Raw genomic sequence first — 24,533 nt, forward strand, 5'->3', positions numbered from 1 at the left:
ACACCAGCCTCCCCTCCTTGGACTGTCTTTACCTCTCATTGTCTTGGCGAAGCAGCCAGCATAATCAAAGACCCCACCCACCCAGAACATTCTCTCTTCTCTCCTCTTCCATCAGGGAGAAGATACAGGAGCCTGAGGGCACGTACCACCAGACTTAAGGACAGCTTCTACCCTACTGTGACTATTGAACGGTTCCTTTATACAATGAGATGGACTCTAACCTCACGATCTACCTTATTGCACAGCACTCTCTGTAGCTGTGACACTTTACTCTGTACTGTTACTGTTTTTACCTGTACTACATCAATGCGCTCTGTACTAACTCAATGTAACTGCACTGTGTAATGAATTGACCTGTACAACAGTTTGTAAGACAAGCTTTTCACTGTACCTCGGTACAAGTAACAATAATAAACTAATACCAATATTAGAAAAATTTTTTAATCACAAACTAATTGCAGTTTTAAATCACACACTGGAACAATAGATCCCAATAATGGTAGAACAGGAAATGATGCCTTTTAATCTCCAATGATCTAATGTTGTAATTTAAATTCCATGGGCTCACACACTTCCCTGGGTATGCTGTACCCACCTGTGGGACAACTTCCACTCCTACAGCCACCAGATTTCTGGCCTCCTCCAGTCCTGGCCTCATGCACATCCCCAGTTCCCTTCATCCCACCATTGGAAGCTATGCAGCCCAACTGTCAGCCAGCTTGGTTACACTCACTTCTCTAACATTAGACGTTTACAGATGAGATGCCGCAAGGGTCCAGAAGTGTTGGGTAGGTGGGCCATGATTTGACTGCCCCCCTCTCCACCTGATCTGCCAGTTCTGACTAATCCACAGTCAACTTCAGGGTGAGACTCCATTTTCCCAATCAACATTAGCTAACTCTGCCTTCATACTTTTGTAATTGCCACCTACTCAAGTTAAGACCCAAATGAAAAACACGATGATGCTGGAGGAACTCAGCAGGCCAGGCAGCATCCATGGACAAAAGCAGGTGGTCAACGTTTCGGGTCAGGACCCTTCTTCAAGACTGAAGACAGGATTGGGGGGGGGGGGGTAAGAGGGGCTGGGCTGGTGAGAGGAAAGGGGTGAGAGGGGTTGGGAGTGGTAAAGGGGTGAAGAGTGTGATGTAGGACAGGAGGTGGATGGAGGGGAGGGAACAAGAGGGGGCACAGGAGGAGAGGTCGAAGTACGGGGAGGGGATAAGGGGGATTAGGAGTGCTCTCTAACTCACTTGGACTATCTCTGACACCTCTCTCCTTCCTCGATCTTTCCATCTCAGGAGATTCCTCATCCACTGACATCTTTTACAAACCGACACCCACAGCGACCTCGATTACAGCTCTTCCCACCCTGTCTCTTGCAAGGACGCGATCCCTCTTTCCCAGTTTCTCCACCTCCGCCGCATCTGCTCCCACGATGAGGCTTTCCACTCCGGGACATCCGAGATGTCCAACTCCTTTACTAACCATAGCTTCCCCCCAGCTGTGGGGGAAGAGAGCTCGCACCTGTATCTCTGCCATTTCCCCGCACCTCTGCTCTCACTCCCTCCCCTCCCAGACCCAACAGGGATAGGGTCCCCCTTGTCCTCATTTCATCCCACCAGCCTATGTATCCAACACATCATTCTCCACCACCTCCAACAGGACCCCACCACCAAGCATATCTTCCCCTCCCTACCCCTATCTGCCTTTTGCAGGGACTGCACTCTCTGCAACTCCCTAGTTCACTCCTCCCTCCCGACCCATCCCGCTCCCACTCCAGGAACTTTCCACTGCCCCCACCATAGGTGCAACACCTGCCCCCTACACCACCTCCATCCAGGTGAGACAGATTCACCTGCACCTCCCTTAATATCACCTACTGCATTCGGTGCTCCAAGTGTGGCCTCCTCTACATTGGTGAGACCAAACACAGACTAGTTGACCATTTCGCAGAACACCTGCGCTCTTGTCCGTAACCGCAATCTGCATCTCCCTGTTGCCGGTCACTTCAACTCCCCCTCCCGCACTGTCACTGATGTGTCAGTCCTCGGCCTCCTCCACTGCCAGCAGAATTCCAAGCGCAAACTGGAGGAACAGCACCTCATTTTCCGTCTTGGAACCTTGCAGCCTAACGGCATGAACACTGAATTCTCCCACTTTAAGTAATCCCCACCCCCCTTCACACCACCACCCCTCCCCCCCCAACACACACACCAACCATGCCTCTTCTTCCCATTCCTACCCTCTTTTTCTACCCTTTTCCCCTCCTTACCTTTGACCCATCCCCTAGTGGATCTGCTCTCCCCTCCTCCCCATCACTATCTCTTACCCGCATCTACCTATCACCACCCTGTGCCCACCCCGCCTCCCCTCTTTTGTCCACCTATCACTGCTCTGCTTTTCCCTCTGATATATTGGGCTTCCCCTTTTCCTATCTTCAGTCCTGAAGGGCCCTGACCTGAAACGTTGACCGCCAGCTGCCTGGCCTGCTGAGTTCCTCCAGCATCAGAGTGTTTTTCATCTAGATTCCAGCACCTGCAGTCCTTTGTTTCTCTAGTTTCAGACCCAAGTCTCTCACTCTCAAACTGAATTAGTAATTCTATCATTTACGATTACTCTCCCCAGAGAATCCTCAATAAGATCATTAATTATCACATTACACATGCCAGACTTGCAATCCCCTGCTCCCTATCATAATGTATTGTTTTAAGAAATTGTTCCAAATATCGACTTTGAACTCTGTCTCAAGGCTACCTTTGCCAATTTGATTTGTCCATACTTAATGTAGGTTAAAGCTGCCTGTGGATATTGCTGTTGAACATAGAACACTCTTCAGCCCACAATGTTATGCCAAACTAATAATTCAAAGCCTACTAAACTAATCCCTTCTGCCTGCACATAGTCCATATCCCTCCATTCTCTGCATATTCATGTGCCCAGCTAAGAGCCCCTTAAATGCCTCTATCGTATTTGCCTCCACTACCAACCCTGGCATTCAAGGCACACACCACTGTGTACAAAAACTTACCCCCTCTCACCTTAAATGCACGCCTTGTAGTATTAGACATTTCAACCCTGGGAAAAAGATACCAACTGTCTACTCTGTCTGTGCCCCTCAATCTTATAAACTTCTGTCAGGTCTCCCCTCAGCCTCCACTGCTCCAGAGGAAAAAAACCCAAGTTTGTCCAACCCCTCCTTATAGCACATGCCCTCTAATCTAGGCAGCATCCTAGTAAACTCCCTCTCCAAAGCCTACACATCCTTCCTATAATGGGGTAACCAGAATTGAATGTATACTCCAGATGCAGCCCGAAGCAGTTTTATAAACACAACTTCCTGACTCTTGAACTCAATGCCTTGACTAATAAAGGCAAGCATGCCGTACACCTCCTTTACCACCCTATCAACTGTGCAGCCACTTTCAAGGAGCTATGGACTTGGATCACAAGATCCCTCTGTACATCACTGCTGTTAAAGGTCCTGCCATTAACTGTGTACTGTCCCTTTACATTTGACCTCAACACCTCACAATTGGCCAGATTAAACTCCATCTGCCATTTCTCCACCCATATCTGCAACTGATCTGTATCACATTGTATCCTGTGGCAATCTTCTACACTATCCACAACACCAATCTTTGTATCATCTAGGAACTTACTTATAGTTATTAGCAGGTAACTGGGTCTAGTTGGCCAGCTAATTAACCAGTCAACTATCAACAGCAGTTTATTTGCCACCAACTAACGATCTTATTAAAAAAAAAATATTAATCTCAAAGTTAAGGTAAATGCTGGACGTTAACTGCAAAAATTAATTAAATTCTTGGTGGGGGGGGGAGAGAAATTAATGTCTCAAAGCCCCAGAATTCCCCCACTCACCAACACTTAATTTCAAACAATCAAATTTTCACTCAGTCGACATGTAGGCCATGCTACCAACCTTGATGCCATTACCATCCCAGTGACCAGAAGCATAACTGGACCAGCCACAAACACTGGCTCCCAGAGCAGGTCAGAGACTGGGGATCCTGAGGCAAGTGATTCACCTCCAGAGCCTTTCCACCATTACAAAGCATGTCAGGAGTGCAATGGAATATTCTCCACTTGCATGGATGACTTCTGTACTAACACTCAAAGCTCCACACCATCCAGGACAAAGCAGCCCACTTGATTGGCACCGTGTCCATCACCCTAAAGATTACTTCCTTCCACCACCAGTGCACAGTGGCCCCAATGTGGACCATCTACAAAATGCACTGCAGTTAATCACCCAGACTACTCCCACAGCTCCTCCCAAACCCATGAAAGCAGTAGACACGAGACCACCATCACCTGCAGATTGACCATCATCTTCATTTGGAAATAGGGTCCCTCAGCTGCCACAGTCTGAGAGACCATCAATCACCCATTTACAATAATCCTTATTTTCTGCACAATACCATCAACTCCTCCCCCCACCCCCACCAGATTTTGTAACTTGTGTACACACTAGTGACAATTTTCAGTAGCCATTTAACCTACCAACCTGCACATCTTTGGGATGCGAGGGGAAATTAGAGCAGCCAGAGAAACCCATGCAGTCACAGGGAGAACATGCAAACCACACAGACAGCAGAGGTCAGGATTGAACCCAGGTCTCTGGAGCTGAGAGGCAGCAACTCTACCAGCTGCCGAAATATAACTATTCCTTCAACACTGGGTCCAAATCTTGAAACTCCCTTAACAGTACCATGGGATCAACTTTCCAAGGACTGTAATATTTCAAGGTGCCTCACCACCAATGTCCGCATCCTGAAAAAACAAATCCATTACAATCCAATAGGGGGAGCTGTGGAGCTCAGGACCAGCTGCTGAGTGCAAGGCTGCACCAGGTTCATATTGTGTTATCAAAAGATATGCACGTCATTGCTTTTATCAGTAAGGGCAATTAACATCTGCAAAAACTAGTGGGCTTAAAATAAATACATTGATGCACCTAATAGCTGCGGCTTATTGACAGACTCACTGAAAAGATAACACAGAGTGAAAGCAGTAACAGACTGATCTTAATATCATTTAGCTGAAAAACTGCACAACTTGATACAAGTGAGCAAGGTCCATCATCAAAACAAGCTTAAACAAACACAGGAAAGGCAACATAACATTCCTGGTTAGAGGATTGGTGGACAAGATAAAAGGGTAATAAAAGGGAGGCTGCAATGTTGGTTTAAGAAACAGTCACGCTTGTGAGAAGGGGCATGTTAGAAGATGCCCCTTCTAACAAGGGAGCTAGGGCTTTACTCTAGAGGGGAGGATGAGGGGAGACATGATAGAGGTGTACTGTTACATACATCTTCCATGCACAATAGAAAACAAAATTCATTGACAAATTTGAGGTCATTGATGGAGCTGAGGGTGGTTGGGCCTTGGGCACTGCCCTGAGGAAGTCCTGCAGTGATATCTGGGGCGGGGATGATTGGCATCCAACAACCATCTTCCTTTGTGTGAGGTAGGACTCCAATCAGTGACAGCCATTGACTTCAGTTTTACCAGCGAGCCTCGATGCCACGTTGGTCAAACACTACCTTAATGTCAACAACAGTCACTCACCTCACCGGCCCATGTTTGGACCCAGGTGGGATGAGATCAGGAATGGTGTGGTGAAACCCAAACACTGAGCAGGTTATTTGTTAGCGAGTCCTGCTCGACAGCACTGTTGATGACACCTTCCATCACTTTGCTGATGGCTGGGAGGAAACAGGCAAGGCAGTAATTCGAGAGATTGGATTTGTCCAGCTTTTTGTGAAAGGGTCCCTCTGGGCGGTTTTCACACGTTGCCTGGGTTGTAGCAATACTGAAGCAATGGAGCTGGAGGTCAAGTTGCAATTTATCCCAGGAATCTCTTCCTCTGGAAACATCCTAGTAACTCCTTTCCGCAGATTAGGAAGTAGTGTCAGTCTTCCTAAATTTAGGTAACCAGGTTGCACAGAATACTCCAATTCACATTTTGTACTGGTTCAACATAAGCTCCCTGCTTTTATGTTTTAGATCATAGAATCAGATCAGTACAGCACAATACAGGCCCTTCGGCCCACAATTCTGTGCCAACCTTTAAACCTGGCCTAAGACTATCTAACCCCTTCCTCCCACATATCCCCCTATTTTAAATTCCTCCATATGCATATCTAGTAATCTCTTGAATTTGACCAATGTACCTGCCTCCACCACTACCCCAGGCAGCGCATTCCATGCCCCAACCACTGGGTAAAAAAAAAACTCCCTCTGATATCTCCTTTGAACTTCCATGCCCTTTTGTATTGAGCACTGGTGCCCTGGGAAAGAGGTGCTGGCTGTCTACTCTATCCATTCCTCTAATATTTTGTATACCTTTATCATGTCTCCTCTCATCCTCCTCCTCTCCAAAGAGTAAAGCCCTAGCTCCCTTAGTCTCTCTCAATGCATACTCTCTAAACCAGGCAGCATCTCCTCCGCACCCTTTCCAAAGCTTCCACATCCTTCCTATAATGAGGCCACCAGAACTGGACACAGTACTCCAAGTGTGGTCTAACCAGAGTTTTGTAGAGCTGTGTCATTACCTCATGGCTCTTAAACTCAATCCCACGATTTATGAATGTTAACATACCATAAGCTTTCATAACTACCCTATTTACCTGTTAGGCAACTTTCAGTGATCTGTGGATATGGACCCCCAGATCCCTCTGCTCCTCCACACTACCCAGAATCCTGCCATTAACTTTGTACTCTGCCTTGGAGTTTGTCCTTCCAAAGTGTACCACCTCACACTTCTCCAGATTGAACTCCATCTGCCACTTGTCAGCCCAGCTCTGCATCCTGTCAATATTCCTCTGCAATCTTTGACAATCCTCCACACTATCCACAACACCACCGACCTTTGTGTCGTCTGCAAACTTGCCAACCCACCCTTCTATCCCCTCATCCAAATCATTAATAAAAATCACGAAAAGCAGCAGTCCCAGAACCAATCCTTATGGGACACCTAGTCACAGCCCTCCAATCTGAATGATTTGTTTAGGAATCTGCTCTAATAACCACACCCCAACATGCCTGCCTTTGTGCACAGATTGACCAAGACCTTTGGGACTGCCTCATTTAGTCCACATTGTCTTGTATTCTTTCTGCCCAAGTGCATCACTTCACACTGCTCTGTATTCCATACCATCTGCCACTTCTCTGCCTATTCTTCTGGTATATCCACACCCTGTCTGTGTCCCTACCTCACCTCAAGGTTTACCACACTTCCAAATTTTGTCTCATCTACAAGTCTGAAAATGTTGTCCTGCATACCCATGGCGAAGTCAAAATAAATCAAAGAAAGCAGTGGTCTCCTGTACAGACCCCTGGGGAACACCACTGTCTACCTTCCTCCAGTACGAAGCCTACCGCAGCTCCTCTCAAGATCAACGTTATTGTCATATGCACAAGTACATGTACGTACAAGTGCACCCTTACTGCCTTCATGCTGCTTCCCTATCCACACTGTCACTAACCCATGATTTACATCAGTCTACACCTTGCTCACTAGCCTGGTATGGAAGTTTAATCAAAGACCTTCTGAAAATACACTTTATATTTACATGTATTCACAAATATAAATTTTCAGAGTATTTATCGACCGACTCCCATCATTAACTTTATGTTCAAACATTTCAGGCAGTTTAGTCAAACATGAATGGCATTTAACATGCAGGCTCTCATTTATCAACTCAGACTTCTCCTAGTGTCCATTAATACTTTCCCTTGTTATCTTTTAAAGCTTCTCCATCACCAAGGTTGAACCACAGCTCTGGCAGGTGTCTGATGTCTTTTTTCTTAAACGCTGGTGTTACATTAGCCGTTTTCCATGTGTGACACCTCTGTGACGAGGGAGGGCTGGAAGATTAGGCCAACCTCTACCCCCATCTCCAACAGCTGCCTGAGATGAATCCCATCCGGACCTGGTGACTGGCTTACTTTGAGCACAGCTTGCCTCTCTAGTACCTCCACTTCAAACAATGCCCCTCCATTCTCTTTACTACCTCCCCTTCTACTGAAGTTGGCAGCATCCTCTTCCTCAGTAAGGACCAAGTACTCATTAATTAATAAAAACAGGGCCAGAAATACTTAACAGGTCAGGCAACATCTGCTGAGAGGAATAGTTAACTTCCAGGCACTTCATCAGAAATATGAAAGATCATCAGGACTTCCACCCTACCTTTGATCCTTCCCTATCTATTCTGAACACCTTGCATCTTGAAATATTAATTGCCTAGTCCTGACCTTTTTACATTGTTATCACAGCAGCATTGTAGTCACACAGTTATCTGCATTTACAGTTCATCAACCTTACTCACCGCACTTCATACGTTTACTGATATCCACGCCTCAGGCTCAAATTACTCCTGTCTCATTCAAATACTTTCTTCTTTCATACTGCTTTGTACATCACACTCCTCTGATGTGATCACATCCTGGGACCCTTCCCACTACTAGTTTATTTTAAGCCTTCCACAGTTACGCAGGCAAAGTGGCCCACTCGAACAATAGTCCCCGTCCTACAATGTGCAACCCATCCATCTTAAACAGGTCCCTCCTGCCACAGAGCTTGTCCCAATGCACTGTACGCAAAGCCCTCTCTCCTGTACCATATCCCTGGTGCGCATCAGCCTACTTGATCCCATTTTTATTCTCACTGGCACATGGCACTGGATGTAATCCAGAGGTCTTTGTAACTCCCTCCCTTACTCCTGAAATTCCAACTATGGTGCTACTTCCCCCTTACACCATTGTTTCCAACATGAACCATGACTTTTGGCTCCTCCCTCAGAATGTCTGAACCCTATCAGTCATGACCTTCACCCTGGTCCCAGAGAGGCAACACTCACATTGGCAGTCATCTATCCCGACTCCCTGATGACTGGTGCAGTTCTAACCATACATTCCTGCCTATGCAGTCCTTTGGTACATCTTGGCTGCATTCAATCAAGATGTGCTCATCCACCAGTCTTTAAGGACAAGTACCCATCTGAGAGACACAGATCCCAAGTATTTCTGCATACCCTGCTCCTTCAGATGGCCACCCACATCCCAGCCAGCTCCCAGAACACACAATCCAGGAAACCCAAAGTCCCTCCTGCTCCACAGTAATTCCATCAAGCTCAGAACCAAAGTCCTTCTCAAGTAGACAAAGGCACTTCCCATGTCCCTGGAAGAGCAAGACACACAAGGTTCCCACAAGGTGCAGGACCAGCTGACCCTCCTGAAACCTCCAGTCCTTTTTGGAAGGGCATGTTACCTTGATTAGACCATCTGTATCATTCTCACTCCAGTTAAGATGGGACCAGCACCTCCTTCCCACTCCAGCCAGATAAATGCATCCAAATCTATGCTCAGCTTCAGAGCTGCATTTATTAGTAATTTAATGCAATTTTTTTCAATTTCAAAGTAGCCTCTGTTTTGCCCACTTAACTGGGTACTGCATACTCTGCTCAGCTTGTATTCAGTCACTGCCAGACCCACTTTGTACACCAGCCATCAGCAAAGTGCTAGTTTTATAGACTCAGTCTGAGTTGACAGTGATTACCAGTTAACCAGTTCCACCTGACCTCCTAATTAACTGTGAAACTGCCACCAGCAGATAGCTTGTTTACCACTGGTGCTGTGAAGGCTGCTGGCCCTGCCAGTAACACCTTCATCCAGAGCTGAAACTGCTCCCACTGCTGGAGCTCAGTAAGTAGGTGCCAGCCTTTCCTGGGTATTGATCAGTTGAACATAGTCATTCATCAAGTGCTGCAGCTCAAAAAATCTGAGACTGGTGTTTATTATCTGAAACTGATTTATTAGCTATCGCAGTATTAGTCATTGGGTGGAGATCCCACGTACAGATCGGCTAATTAATCTGCAGACACAGAGCCTGCAGTCAGAGCTTCGGAGCGATTAACTCAGAAGGATGCATGACCCACTGGTGGCATTAATCATCTGAAGGTGATCTCGCTGACACAGAACGAAAGATTCATGATTACGGCCGATTCCCCCAACTGCACTAACCCCATATCCCTCCGTTCTCTGAACATCCCTGCAGAGCCGTGTGAGTGCAGTTCCGCTTCACACCTTCTTCTCTTCTCCTGCGATCAGTCCCTCACATATCTGTCCTTCTCTCCCTCCCTCCCTCCTCATCCCCGTCCACAATCCCTCCCTCCCTCCTCATCCCCGTCCACAATCCCTCCCTCCCTCCTCATCCCCATCCACAATCCCTCCCTCCCTCCCTATACCCGTCCACAATCCCTCCCTCCCTCCCTCCCTCCTCATCCCCGTCCACAATCATTCCCTCCCTCCCTCCTCATCCCTGTCCACAATCCCTCCCTCCCTCCCTATCCCCGTCCACAATCCCTCCCTTCCTCCTCATCCCCGTCCACGATTCCTCCCTCCCTCCCTATCCCCGTCCACAATCCCTCCCTCCCTTCCTATCCCCGTCCACAATCCCCCCTCCTATCTCATCCCCCATCCACAATCCCTCCCTCCCTCCTCATCCCCATCCACAATCCCTCCCTCCCTCCCTCCTACCTCATCCCCCATCCACAATCCCTCCCACCCTCCCTCCCTCCTACCTTATCCCCTGTCCACAATCACTCACTCTCTCTTACCATTATTTCATAGAATACTGTTATGTAGCAGGGACACAGGCCATTCGGCCCACCATGTCCAGGCAGACTGTGGGCACCCACCTTCCAGTACTTGGTCTGTAGACCTCTGACCCAAGGGAATAGAGGTGCTCATCCAGATGCTTCTTAAACACTGTCAGTGACTCTGCTTCTCCCACACTCCCCGGCAGTGTACTCACCAACCTCTGGGTGAGAAAGGTCCCCCTCAGATCCCCTCTAAATATCTGTCCACTTACCCTGAATCTATGTCCTCTAGTTTTATTCATCTCTGTTAAGGGGAAAAGTTTCCTGCAGTCTCCCCTATCTATACCCCTCATAACCTTATATAGCTCAGTCATGTCCCCTCTTATCCTCCTCTGCTCCAGGGAGAACAGACCCAGCCTCTCCTAACTGAAACTCTCCATCCCAGACAATGTCCTGGCGAATCTGGAGACACAAGAGACAGTAGATGCTGGAATCTGGAGCAACACACAAGCTGCTGGAGGAACTCAGCGGGTCAGGCAGCATCTGTGGAGGGAAATGGACAGTCGATGTTTTGGGTCAAGACCCTTCAGCGGGACTGAAAGATAGAGGGGAGAGAGCTGGTACAGAGAGGTGGGGGGAAGGGGTGGAGCAAGAGCTGGTGGGTGATAGTTGGATCTGGGTGAGGGGAGGGTGACAGGCAGATGGAGGGGGGGGGGGGGGAGTGGGAGCAGTGACAGAGGCCGGGAGGTGAGAGGTGGGGGTGACACAGGGCTGCAGATGGTGGGATCTGATGGGAGAGGGAAGGTGGAGCTTGGAACCACATAAGGGAGGTGGGGAGGGGACCCAGTGGGAGGGGCATGTGGGTGATGGACAGATGGAGTGGGTTGAGGAGGGGAAGGGACAGGGTGATGGGGGCTGGGGTGGGTGGAGGGGGAACTGGGTAGATGAGGAGGAGAGAGGAAAGGGACAGAGGGGGAGCAGTTCACCTGAAGCTGGAGAATTCAGTGTTCATGCCGTTTGGGTGTAGACAACCCAGGGGGAATATGAGGTGCTGTTCCTCTAGTTTGTGTTTAGCCTCATCCTGGCAGTGGAGGAGGTCGAGGACAGACAGGTCGATGTGGGAATGGGGAGGGGAATTAAAATGACTGGCAACCGGAGATCCAGGTGGTCATGGCGGACGGAGCACAGGTGCTCGGTGAGGCGGTCGCCCAGTTTGCGCCCGGTCACACCGATGTAGAGGAGGTCATATCGGGAGCACCAGATGCAACACAAAGGCCCGGGGGATTCGCACGTGAATGTCCTCCTCACCTGGAAGGGCCGTGGAGGGTCCTGGATGGAGGTGAGGGAGGAGGTGTAGGGGCAGGTGTTACACCTCCTGCGGTTACAGGGGAGAGTGGGCGTGGGGGAGGGATGAGTGAACCTGGGGGTCCCTACAGCCCTTTCTCCTTTCTACTCTCTCCCTCCCTCCTACCCTCAGACCCTCCCTCTCCTACTCCCAGTCCTCCCTCCTCCGCTCACAATCCCTCCTGCAATCACTCCTTTCCTTCATTCACTCCCTCCAACCATCACTCCCTTCCCACATCCCATCACCACTTCCTTACTACCCACCCTCAGTCCCTTCCTCCCCCCCCCACACATTCTCCCTCCTGTGCACCTCCGTTCACACACGGCCTGACCCTTCTCTTTCTCCCTCCTGCCCTAACTCCACCAAACCCCTCGCACTGCCTCCTACCCTGACTCCCTCCTGCTCTCCATTCCCTACCCATGACCCTCACTCCCACCCTTCACACACTCCCTCACGTCTAACCCCGTCCAGCTCTCCAACCCCTGCCTCCCTCCCTCAGCTCTCATTACCTCTAACCAACCTACTCCCTTTATCCCACACACTCACCTTCCCTCTGAACCCCTCTCCTACCCACACTCCCTCTGCTTCACCCTCTCTCCCAACCTACCTCGCATACTCTCTCGCCCGATGCCTCCCTCGCTCCTCCCCTGCCCCTTCCTCTTCTCTCTCCCTGCTACTCATCACCTTCCTCGTCCTACAGTCACACCCTCTCCCCACCCTCCCTCTCATCCCCTGCTCCTAAACTTACTCCCTCTCCTACCTTCAATCCTTCCTACCCTCACTTTTGACCCTCCAACCCTCAATTTCCTCCCTCCCTCATTTCCACTCATTGCTCATTCATTCCTCCTCCCACCCTCAACCCCTCCTACCCTGACACTCTCTCACCCCGCCTCATTACCGCACTCCACAATACCCATCCCTCCATCTTATCCTCCCTCCTCACTGCCTCCCCTCCATCATCCTACCTCCTCCCCTCACCCACTTATTCCCATGTCACTCCGTCCCACACTGCCCACGGGTCTGCCTCCTCTCCCTCCATTCCACACCCTCCGCTCCCTTCACTTCTCACCAACCTACCCCCCTCCTACCTGCCAAAGCCAACCCTACACGCCCCCTCTCCACGTCCCACCGTCCCCTTCTTTCTCAACACCACCCTCCTCCTCCCTCACCCTCCCCGCCTCCCATTTCCCCTCCTCCCTCTTCCATCTCTTCAACCCCCCTCCATTCCATCCCTCGTTCTTCGTTCCCTCCATCTCCTCTCATTCCCATCCACATTCCCTTCCTCCTTCCCATTCCCCGTCACGACCCATTCCCGTTCCTCTCCCTGCCTCTCCGCCCATCTCCTCCACCTCACTCCCTTCCCCTTCCTCTCCCCAGCTTTCCCCCTCTTCCTCCACCCTTCCCTCTCCCTCCCTCCCTTCCCATCTCCACCCTCCTCATTCCGCTTTCCTCCTCCTCTCCATTTCTCTCCCTCCCCCTCCTCCCCCTCCCTCCCCTCCCCCTCCCCCTCCTCCCTCCCTCCCCCTCCCCTCCCCCTCCCCCTCCTCTCCCCCTCCCCCTCCCCCTCCTCCCCACCCCCTCCCCCTCCTCCTCCTCCTCCTCCCTCCCTCCCCCTCCCTCCCCCTCCCCCCTCCCCTCCCCCCTCCTCCCCCTCCCTCCCCTCCCCCCTCCTCCCCCTCCCTCCCCTCCCCCCACCTCCCTCCCTCCCCCTCCCCTCCCCCTCCCTCCCCCTCCCCTCCCCCTCCCCACCCTCCCCTCCCCCGTCCCCCTTCCCCCTTTCCCCCCACACCTCCCCCCTCCCCTCTCCCCTCCACCTCTCCCTTTGCCCTTCTCCCTCCCCCTCCTTCCTTCCTCTCCCCCTCTTCTCCTCCTCCTCTCCCCTCACCCCCCCCCCCCCTCACCCCCAGCTCCTACCTTGCTGAGCCCCAGCTCTCCGCGGACCCCGGGCGGGGTGAGCGCCTGCAGTAGGGCGCAGGCTGCGATCGCGCCCAAGCCCTGCATCAGGACGGAGAGCAGCGCCCGGAGCGGGCTGATGCGCAGACCGAGCAGCAGCGCCAGGCTGACGGCGGGGTTCAGCTGGCCGGCGCCCACCCCCTGCGTGCAGAGGGAGGCGGCGGAGACGGCCAGTCCGAAGCCCAGGGCCACCTGCAGGGTGTCGGGCTGCTGGCCGGCCCAGCCCAGGGCTCCGGCCACGCCGCAGAACACCAGCACGGCCGTGCCCAGGAACTCTGCGGGCAGAGTCCGCCAGAAGGACTCGCTCTGCACCTCCCGCTTCAGCTGCTCCATGCCAGGGCTCTGAGCGCACGGGAGCCCGGCTCACACACGCAGTGCCAAGGTCAGCCCACACACTCTGGGATTTTCCACAGCCCGCTTCTCACCACCAACTTATGCCAAAGAAACTTTCCAAATTATTATAAAATTAGCCGCCAGTCACGTGGGCACTCTCCCTATGACTTTGGGCGATATTAATAACCATTCCTGCCTGGATGCCATCACGTTCATCTTCCATCTCCTGCAGCGTCAGGTTGGTCCAACCTGCCAGGAGTTAATCTCCACTCCACCTGGGGACAGCTGTTCCCCAATTAGTGACTGGGGTGGTGTGGGGGGTCTTTGCCGGATCGTGACTGTGCTGTGAGTTGGGGTACTGCTCAAGTTGGGGGTGACCAGACCCCGGGGGTGGGGAGGAGCTGTGTTCAGGGACCATGTCTCTGTTAAACACCATCACCATGATCTGTGCCTGCAGTGGGCTCCAGATGTTGACCTCTGGATACATTTGTCACCTGTTCAGAGAGAGGAGCTGGTGCTGGTATGGCCTGCCACTCCACAAGTTGTCTCTGAGCGTCGAGTTCACCGTGGTGATCCAAGGTTGTGGGTAGGTGCCTGATTGCAGCTGTGACTGCTGGTCTTGGGAAGAGCCAGAGTCAAACCACATAGGTTCCCACCTGGTTACTGGCCCACTGCTGGTCAAGAGGAGTTGAGGCCTGGGTGATATCGAATGATGGGCAGGTTTGGGAAGGAGTGGCCTCCTCCTGCTCCTGCTTTCTTGTGTTGTTATGTGGTGGTCTGTACCACACCCAGAGCTTGGGTTCTAGGGCTGAAGCAGCGGCGGTGGATTTACCTGAAGGCTGATCCCTCACTGCCGTGGCCTGGGTATTGACACTGTCGTCATCGTGGACCCAGAACTGTTCAGCCAGGTCGTGAACGACCCTCGCCTCATGTAACGCCGTGCAACAGGCAGGCAGTGTCCTAGAGCAGCAGCTCTGCTGCCCAGCTGAACCACAGGTGAACTGCACTGCAGTGCTGAGAGGGTCTCGAGGTTCCTATTGGTTTGTGTCACCCTGTGAAACCCAGCACTCATGGCTGAGCTGCAGCCGGGAACTGGGAACAGGCTGGGTAGTACAGAAGGAAGAGGAAGGAGGAGAGGAGGCAGCAGCAGCCCTTTTGGTCTCCAGCTCAGTGGTACTGGTATTGGTTTATTATTGTCACTTGTACTGAGGCACAGTGAAAAACTTGTCTTACAAACCAATTGTACAGGTCAATTCGTTACACAGTGCAGTTACATTGAGTTAGTACAGAGTGCATTGAGGTAGTACAGGTAAAAACAATAACAGTACAGAGTAAAGTGTCACAGCTACAGAGAAAGTGCAGTGCAATAAGGTGCAAGGTCACAACAAGGTAGATCATGAGGTCAGAGTCCATCTCATCGTATAAGGGAACCATTCAATAGTCTTATCACAGTGGGATAGAAGCTGTCCTTAAGTCTGGTGGTACGTGCCCTCAGGCACCTGTATCTTCTACCTGATGGAAGAGGAGAGAAGAGAGAATGTTCTGGATGGGTGGGGTCTGATTATGCCTGCAATGGGCTGCAATTCCACATTCTGGCCGGATCACCATATTCAAAGCAGGACACACCCCTCCCCAACTACCTACCTCCCTTCAACTTAGAGCACACTTGGTTTCTTGCTTTTCTTGGTCCTAATGAAAGGCCTTCGATCTGTTTCTTGCTGCACAGATGCTGCCTGACCTGCTGAGTGTTTCCAGTGTTTTCTGTATTTATTTATAATCAGTTCCCCGTGCCCTTGAGCAGAGGTGGAGGAGGGACTGACTAAGCCAGCCAGAAAAAGCTGCCAGGAATATTAAAGAATCAAAGATCCAGAGAGGAGCAAAGGAAATTAACATCACTAGAAGTATAGTTCTGGAAGTTGGTGAGACTGAGAGCTGAAAAATCCAAAGGACCTGGTTATCTACAGTCCAAAGTTCTGAACAAGGTCACAGTGGAGGTCACTATAGAGTTGCGTTGTCCATCAGCCCTCAAAATTCCATTCCGGAATTGTTCCGGCTGCTGTGGATTGGAGGGAAGCAAATGTGACCCCACTGTTTAAGGAAGGAGGAAGAGAGAAAACAGGGAACTATGAACCTGTTAGTCTAACATCACTGGGCGGAACAAAGGGAGACAGTGGCTCCCAACTAACTGGTACGACAGTTTCAAGACCATACGATGTGGTACACTCACCCCTTATCACTACATTGTTCTCCCTTTGAAAAGAAAATAAACCCAAAATGTACCTTGTGCAAGGTACATGAGGTGGTTCCAGGTGGAGACACCTTTACAGTGGACGTAAAGACAAGGGTAAGACAACCAGTGGTTCAATTGAATTTATAATTGGTTGATGACTGTTCACACACATGTAAATATATATTGTATTAATCTGACTGTGTAAATAGCTAAAGGCTGAAGACCAAGATGTCAAACTTGGGACAAAGCTCATAATCAGCTGGGTGGGTTTATTGGTCACTCCCAAGATATAGAAAGTGATCTTTGTTTTCCAGAGTTTTGCCATGAACCTTTGTTGCTGGGATAAGTGTCATACAGCAGGGGTGGAGGACCTTTGCCTTGGGGATGTGGAGTGCAAGGTCCATCCTCTTGTCCACTTCAATGAGTGTGATGACAATGGCTTGGAGTTCAGCCTCTGAACAGGCAAACACACACACACGTCATCTGCATGCTGCAACTCAACATCTTGAGGCTGGAACACTTATGGCTCTGGAGTGGAGGGCACACAGATTCCCATTTATCCTGTAGATCAGTTCTATTCTAGTGGGGAGACGCCATGGACTGGAACTGGAATTCCATTCCAGTTGGAGATGAGATGTAGCCTTGCAACAGGATAGATTGAGGAAGGTTTTGGGGCAATGATGAAGCCTTGCATGGATCCAGTTTTCACTGGGATTGAGTCTGGTGGACTTGTTGTTAGGATCATGGCTTGCATGCTATCATGTTGCAGACTTTGGAGAACAGGCAGATTTAAGAAGGATCTTTCACTATTCCAATCGGTTGATGAAATCCAAGAGCTTCATAAGGTGAAAGGAAATCGTATTCAGTGGTTGATGCTGCTTCCTGCATTTCTCTTGGACTTGGTGTATCATAAGGTGTACTTGTGACTACCGGTATCCCACAAGGATCGGTTCTGGGACCTCTGCTTTTCATGACTTTTATTAATGACTTGGATGAGTGGGGTAGAAGGGTGGGTTGGCAAGTTTGCAAATGACACAAAGGTTGGTGGTGTTGTGGATAGTGTAGAGGATTGTTGAATATTGCAGAGGGACATTGATAGGATGCAGAGCTGGGCTGAGAAGTGGCAGATAGAGTTCAATCCAGTGAAGTGTGAGGTGGTACACTATGGAAGGACAAACTCCAAGGCAGAGTACAAAGTTGATGGTAGGATTCTGGGTAGTGTGGAGGAGCAGAGGGATCTGGGGGTCCATATTCACAGATCCCTGAAAGTTGCCTCACAGGTGGATAGGGTAGTTAAGAAAGCTTATGGGATGTTAGCTTTCATAAGTCAAGGGATCGAGTTTAAGAGCCGCAAGGTAATGATGCAGCTCTACAAAACTCTGGTTAGACCACACTTAGAGTACTGTATCCAGTTCTGGTCGCCTCATTATAGGAAGGATGTGGAAGTGTTGGAAAGGGTGCAGAGGAGATTTACTAGGATGCTGCCTGGTTTAGAGAGTATGCATTATGAGGAGAGACTAAGGGAGCTAGGGCTTTACTCTTTGGAGAGAAGGAGGATGAGAGGAGACATGATAGAGGTGTACAAAATATTAAGAGGAACAGATAGAGTGGACAGCCGGCGCCTCTTTTCCAGGGCACCAATGCTCAATACAAGAGGGCATGGCTTTAAAGTAATGGGTGGGAAGTTCAAGGGAGATATTTGAGGAAGGTTTTTTACCCAGAGAGTGGTTGGGGCATGGAATGCGCTGCCTGGGGTGGTGGTGGAGGCAGGTACATCGGTCAAATTCAAGAGATTACTAGATAAGCATATGGAGGAATTTAAAATAGAGGGCTATATGGGAGGAAGGGGTTAGATAGTCTTAGGTGAGGTTTAAAGGTCAGCACAATATTGTGGGCTGAAGGGCCTGTATTGTGCTGTACTGTTCTATGTTCTATGTCATATAAAAATCATCTCCACTGTGCCTCCAGGGGGACAGTATCGACATTGTGATTCAGGGAGTAACTCCAGCCACTGGGAGAGAGGCCAAGGAGATCCCTCCCCTGTGGCAGACAGCAGGGAGCCTCCTCTGTAGGTACTCCTGTCAGATTAATCTCCTTTCTTGAGACTGGTCTGCAACAGCCATCTGGCATTGGAAGAAATCATGCACAGGCAACTTCCATTCTTCAAGGTGAAGCTCAGGAGGAACCTCATGGGCAATCCCAACAGTAACAGATCTGATCACCACTCCATTGTCGGAGCTCAGTATCTCAGGCACACTGACATTGACATCACTGCCCTGGGTGAGACATGATGAGCAGGAGATGGCCAGGTCAATGAACACCTCCTTCTGGACTTGGAAGAGGAATGCCATCTTCACGAGGCTGGAAGAATGTTATTGGCAAGGAAAGAGCAAGGATGGGCTGCCGGAAACGGTGGTGGAGGCGGATACGATAGGGTCTTTCAAGAGACTGTTAGATAGGTATATGGAGCTGAGTAAAATAGAGGGCTATGGGTAAGCCTAGTAATTTCTAGGGTAGGGACATGTTCGGCACAGCTTTGTGGGCCAAAAGGCCTGAATTGTGCTGTAATTGTTCTATGTTCCATGTTCTGTAAAATGCTTGGAAAATAACCTGGTCATAACCAGCATCCTACTTCATCAGAGAGATAAGCACAAGGTCTCATGGCAACACTTCCATCTGGGCACCAGCACATGTTGGAACAAGAGGCCTCAGGATGTCTGCTTCCACTGCTAAATGACAGCTATTGGTATTGCTATTGGTTTATTATTGTCATTTGTACCGAGGTACAGTGAAAAATGTGTCTTGCATACAGATCGTACAGATCAATTCATTACACAGTGCTTTGAGGTAGTACAGGTAAAAACAATAACAGTACAGAGTAAAGTGTCACAGCTACAGAGAAAGTGCAGTGCAATAAGGCGCAAGGTCACAACAAGGTAGATCGTGAGGTCAGAGTCCATCTCATCATACAAGGCAACCGTTCAATCGTCTTATCACAGTGGGGTAGAAGCTGTCCTTAAGTCTGGTGGTACGTGCCCTCAGGCTCCTGTATCTTCTACCTGATGGAAGAGGAGAGAAGAGAGAATGACCCGTGTGGGTGGGGTCTTTGATTGTTCTGGCTGCATCACCAAGGCAGTGAGAGGTATAGACATGGAGGGGAGGCTGGTTTCTGTGATGTGCTGGGCTGTGTCCACAATTCTCTGCAGTTTCTTGCAGTCTCCGGCAGAGCAGTTGCTGTACCAAGCCGTGATGCATCCAGACAGGATGCTTTCTATGGTGTATCGATAAAAGCTAAATCCATTTTGTCGCTTCCAAGGCCTGACTGCTAAACATATCTATGACTGGCGCTTCTGCCTCACAGCTTCAGCAACCCGGGTTCAATCCTGACCTCTGGCATTGTGGAGCTATAGAAAGGTACAGCACAGAAACAGACCCTTCAGTCACTGAGTCCCTGCAGACCTTCAACCAACCACTTACACTAATCCTACGTTAATCCCCATTTTTATTCTCATCAGCTCCCCCCAGATTCTACCATTCACCCACACATTAGGGATAGTTCACAGCAGCCAATTAACCTACCGACCTGCATGTCTTTGGGATGTGAAAGGAAACCGGAGCACCCAGGGAAAACACACCCGGTCATAGTGAGAACCTGCAAACTCCACACAGACAGCACTGGAGGTCAGGATTGAATCTGGGTCTCTGGCACTGTGCGGCAAAGGCTCCACTAGCTGTGCCACTTTACACGTTCTCCCCGTGACCACACGAGTTTCCCAAGGGCGCTCCGGTTTCCTCCCACATCCTAAAGAAGTGCAGTTTGGTAGGTTAATTGACCACTAAGTTCCCCTTGCTTGTAGGGAGGAGTAGAATCTGGGGAAATTGAAAGGAAGGTGGGAAGAATAAAATAAAATTAGTGTAAATGGGTACCTGATGGTGTGAAGACCCTGTGGGCAGTGATCACATGGCGGAAATGAGTGGGAGTGAGGCCTGCTACCACTTGACATCTGCAAAGGGACTGCTCCACTTGATGTTGTGCAACTGTTACTTAACCTCGTTATGTATTGGAAAGTTGAACATAAATAGTGTGGAAATAACAAAGATGCGTGCAATACCTTGTTATGGTGGGATCAACCTGGGCACTTGAGGACTATAGGGGAGCCAGAAGGGAACTCAAGAAGGGACTTAGGAGAGCTACAAGGGGTCATAAAAAATCCTTGGTGAGTAGAATTAAAGAGAATCCCAAGGCATTCTACACATACTGTACATCAATAGCAAGAGGATAACTAGGGAGCAGGTAGGACCACTCAAGGATAAAGGGGGGAACTTGTGCTAAGAGTCAGAGGATGTGGGCAAGGTCCTGAATGAGTACTTTGCATTGGGATTTACCAATCGCCCAAGTCACTGTGGATCCAATGTGCATCCTCATTTTCTGGATGAGCCATGTGGACCTTGTCGAACGCCTTTCTAAAATCCACGTAGACAACATCCACTGCTCTACCTTCATCAATCACCTTCGTCACCTCCTCAAAAAACTTAATCCGATTAGTCAGACATGTCCTGCCTGAGGAGAAGGATGTAGAGGATGGTGAGGTGGGAGTGCAGTGTGCTAAGATGCTCGGGCATTTTGAGATGAGGAAAGAGGTAGTGTTGGGTCTCTTCAAAAACATTAATGAGATAAGTCCCCAGGCCCTGATGGGATATACCCTGGGTTATTGAGAGAGGCGAGAGATGAGATTGCTGGGGCCTTGACCGAGACCTTTGTATCTTCGCTAGGCACAGGTGTGGTGCTGGAGGACTGGCAGGTAGCTGATGTTGTTCCTTTGTTCAAGAAGGGAAATAGGGATAATCCTGGAGATTAAAGACCAGTGAGTCTCACTGCAGTGGTGGGGAAACTAATGGAGAGGACCCTCGGGGATAGGATTTGTGAGCATTTGGAGAAGCATGGTCTCATTAGGGACAGTCAGCATGGCTTTGCGTGGGGCAGGACATGTCTGACTAATTGGATTAAGTTTTTTGAGGAGGTGACGAAGGTGATTGATGAAGGCAGAGCAGTAGATGTTGTCTGCGTGGATTTTAGAAAGGCATTTGGCAAGGTCCACATGGCTCATCCTGAAAATGAGGATGCACATGGGATCCACAGTGACTTGGGTGATTGGATCCAAAACTGGCCTTCCACAGAAGACAGAGATTAGTGGTGGATGGGACTAATTTTGGATGGAGGTCTGTGTTTGGTGTTCCACGGGGATCTGTCCTGGGACCTCTGCTGTTTGTCATATATTAAATGATTTGGATGAAAATGTGGTAGGGTGGGTGAGTAAATTTGCAGACGACACTAAGATTGGTGGTGTTGTGGACAGTGTAGAAGATTGCCAAAGGATACAGCAGGATATAAATCAGTTGCAGATAAAGGTGGAGAAGTGACAGATGGAGTTTAATCCAGACAAATGGGAGATGCAACATAAAGGGAGAGAACACAGTTAGTGGCAGGATCCCTAACAGTGTTGATGAACAGGGGGATCTTGGGGTCCAGGTACAGGAATTGAATTCAAGAGCCAGGAGTTATGTTACAGCTTCATAAACCTCTGGTTATAACACATTTAGAGTATTGTGTTTGATTCTGGTCGCCTCATTACAGGAAGGATGTGGAGGCTTTGAAGCGGGTGCAGAGCAGGTTTACCAGGATGCTGCCTGGATTGGAGGACATGTGCTGTGAGGAGAGGTTGGACGAGCTGGGGCTGTCTTCTCTGGAGTGGCAGAGACTGAGGGGAGACTTGATGCAAGTTTATAAAATTATGCAAGGCATAGATAGAGTGTACTCTCCCCCATCCCCACTGTACTTTCCCCCCTCTGTCCTCTCCTCCACCCCCGTACTCACCCTCCTACTCTCCCCCCTCTGCCGCCACACCTGCAGCCAGAAGGGACTGGAATACCACGGTCCAGTGGGCTCCACTATTCCCCCTCCCCCCTTCCCCTCACAGACCCGGGTACGTTTTCTCCAGGGCTGCTAGTTAATGAGGGTTCACCCCTCGCCCCTCTTCCAATAACTCACACAAGGTGTGTTTCAGCGGAGTGTGATACCCACAGTGCCGGTGAGGTACGCCACCGTTCAGGGAGTTTGGGGCTGGTCGAAGGACAACGGCCTGGGGCGGTGGGGAACTCCGCTGCCGTCCTCTCCGCGGTGCATGGGGTCAACTGCATCCACCGCACTCCCTTGGACCCATGACCGTCCAACTTGATGCAAGGCGGCTGTGAGTGAGCCTCGGCCTTCAGCAAGAGGGACGGGAATGTGGATTTGGAGTGCAAAGCCGCCCTGGACTTGTAGCAAGGTGAATGCTGAGTGAACGTATTCACCACCACAGTCCTCCTGCCACTCGCAGAGTGAACGAGATGCCTGAACACTGTCTGTGTACCACCTCTCAGAGCCGGCAGCAGTGAGAGACTCGATCACTCACCGAGGGGCCGTCGCTCTGAGAGAAAATAATATTTTCAGGTTGAGCTCAGTTACTGTTTGTGCCTGAGCGAAACTCCAAGCTTTTTGAAGGGCGCCGTTGTTAAACAAACGGATTCGCAAAAGTTTCTGTTTAATTTTAAGTCGAACAAGTGAGGGCTCGGGAGCTGGCTGCAGCGTCTAAATCTGGAATTGTGCACAACGTTCTCGCTGCAGGATCGACATAGCTCAAAGTGTTTCTTCCGTGCATAGGGGCATGTGCTGACTGCACTATTGCGGCTGCACTGATGCAGGTCGAAGCCCAGCACTCCCGGAAGATGCACCAGCTTCAGCTGCAAACTCACACGAGGTGTGTTTCAGCGGTGTGTGACACCCACAGTGCCGGTGAGGTACCGCACTCCTGGGGTGTTGCACTTCCCACCTGACCAGGCGACACCGTTCCTCCGAGAAATAACCTTCTCCTTGCCACCTACTGGTTTGCGTTCATTAATGATTCTGCTCCAGAAGGTGGTAAGTTCCAACAACCAAATGCAAACACGGGGGCAGGAAGAGAGAAGGCTGAAGGGAGGAGAGTGAGGGGTGGGGAAAGAGAGTATCTGCTGTCCAATACATGACTAACCACTGCCCCACCCATTGACGCAGACATCACAGACCAGCGCCCACAAATGCTGGGACTGGAATGCGCTAAAGCCACCCACTGTGGAGGCTTTGCTTGCTCACTGCCCCAGTAGATGTTACAGTCACAATTCCACAGTGTTAGATCCTCGGCATCAAAGCCGAGTTTATTGTCATCTGCACAAGTCCATGTGTGCACAGGTGCAATGAAAAACTTACTTGAACCACAGACACACAGCGCCAGATAAGCAGCATTCACAAGAAAAAACAAATTAAACACAGGCTGTGTTTAAACAATTAAACACAGCCTGTCTCATTCCACACACCAGCCTCCACGTTCAATCATCTTCCATAATTTCATAATGCTCTTCCTTTCAGTAAGATCATCACTGATCCAGTCTTGGCCTCAGCATCACTTCCCTGCACTCTGCTCACACCCTGTAGATCAATGTCTGTCCAGTTCCACATTAATTGTATTCACTGATTCTGCTGCCACCACTCTCTGGGGTAGAGAATACTAAAGGCTCACAATCCTGCAAGGAGAAACTCCTCCTCGTTCCGGTCCAAATGGGTGACCGCTTATTCTGAAACTGTGCCTGCCAGTGCTGGATGCCTGTCCAGGGAAACATTCCTCTCCACATCCGCCCTGCTGATTCCCCTCAGCATCTTGTATGTTTCAATCAGTTCACCTCAATCTTCTAAACAATGAATACAGGACCACCCTCAAACCTTTCATCCCAGGACTCGACCCACTGAACTTTCTCTTCACCACCTCCTACGCTTGCATGTCCTTCCTTATGGAGGTCCCAGCTGTCGGCGGTGCTCCAGCTGTGATTTCATCAGTACCTTGGAAAGTTGCATCATTCCTGCCTACATGCCCCTTTCAATAAAGCCAAGTCTCCATTAGCCTTCCTTATTACTTGCTGTACCTGCACATTAACCCTTCTGTTTCATGTACATGGGCCCCCAGATCCCTTTGGAACATAA

At 50.1% G+C, this 24,533-nt stretch overlaps 1 protein-coding gene across 1 annotated transcript in view; it reads right to left on the reverse strand.

The window, feature by feature from the left end:
- LOC127582849 (aquaporin-5-like) overlaps positions 1–14,253 on the reverse strand; it is a 32,690-nt gene extending 18,437 nt beyond the window's left edge. The window contains exon 1 of the mRNA XM_052038416.1: positions 13,882–14,253. Coding sequence (XP_051894376.1) covers positions 13,882–14,253 — 372 coding nt within the window. The remainder of the gene's footprint in view (positions 1–13,881) is intronic.
- Positions 14,254–24,533: the final 10,280 nt, after the last annotated feature.

The sequence above is a fragment of the Pristis pectinata genome, chromosome 25, assembly GCF_009764475.1.
Source record: "Pristis pectinata isolate sPriPec2 chromosome 25, sPriPec2.1.pri, whole genome shotgun sequence".
In the NCBI taxonomy this organism is placed as follows: domain Eukaryota; kingdom Metazoa; phylum Chordata; class Chondrichthyes; order Rhinopristiformes; family Pristidae; genus Pristis; species Pristis pectinata.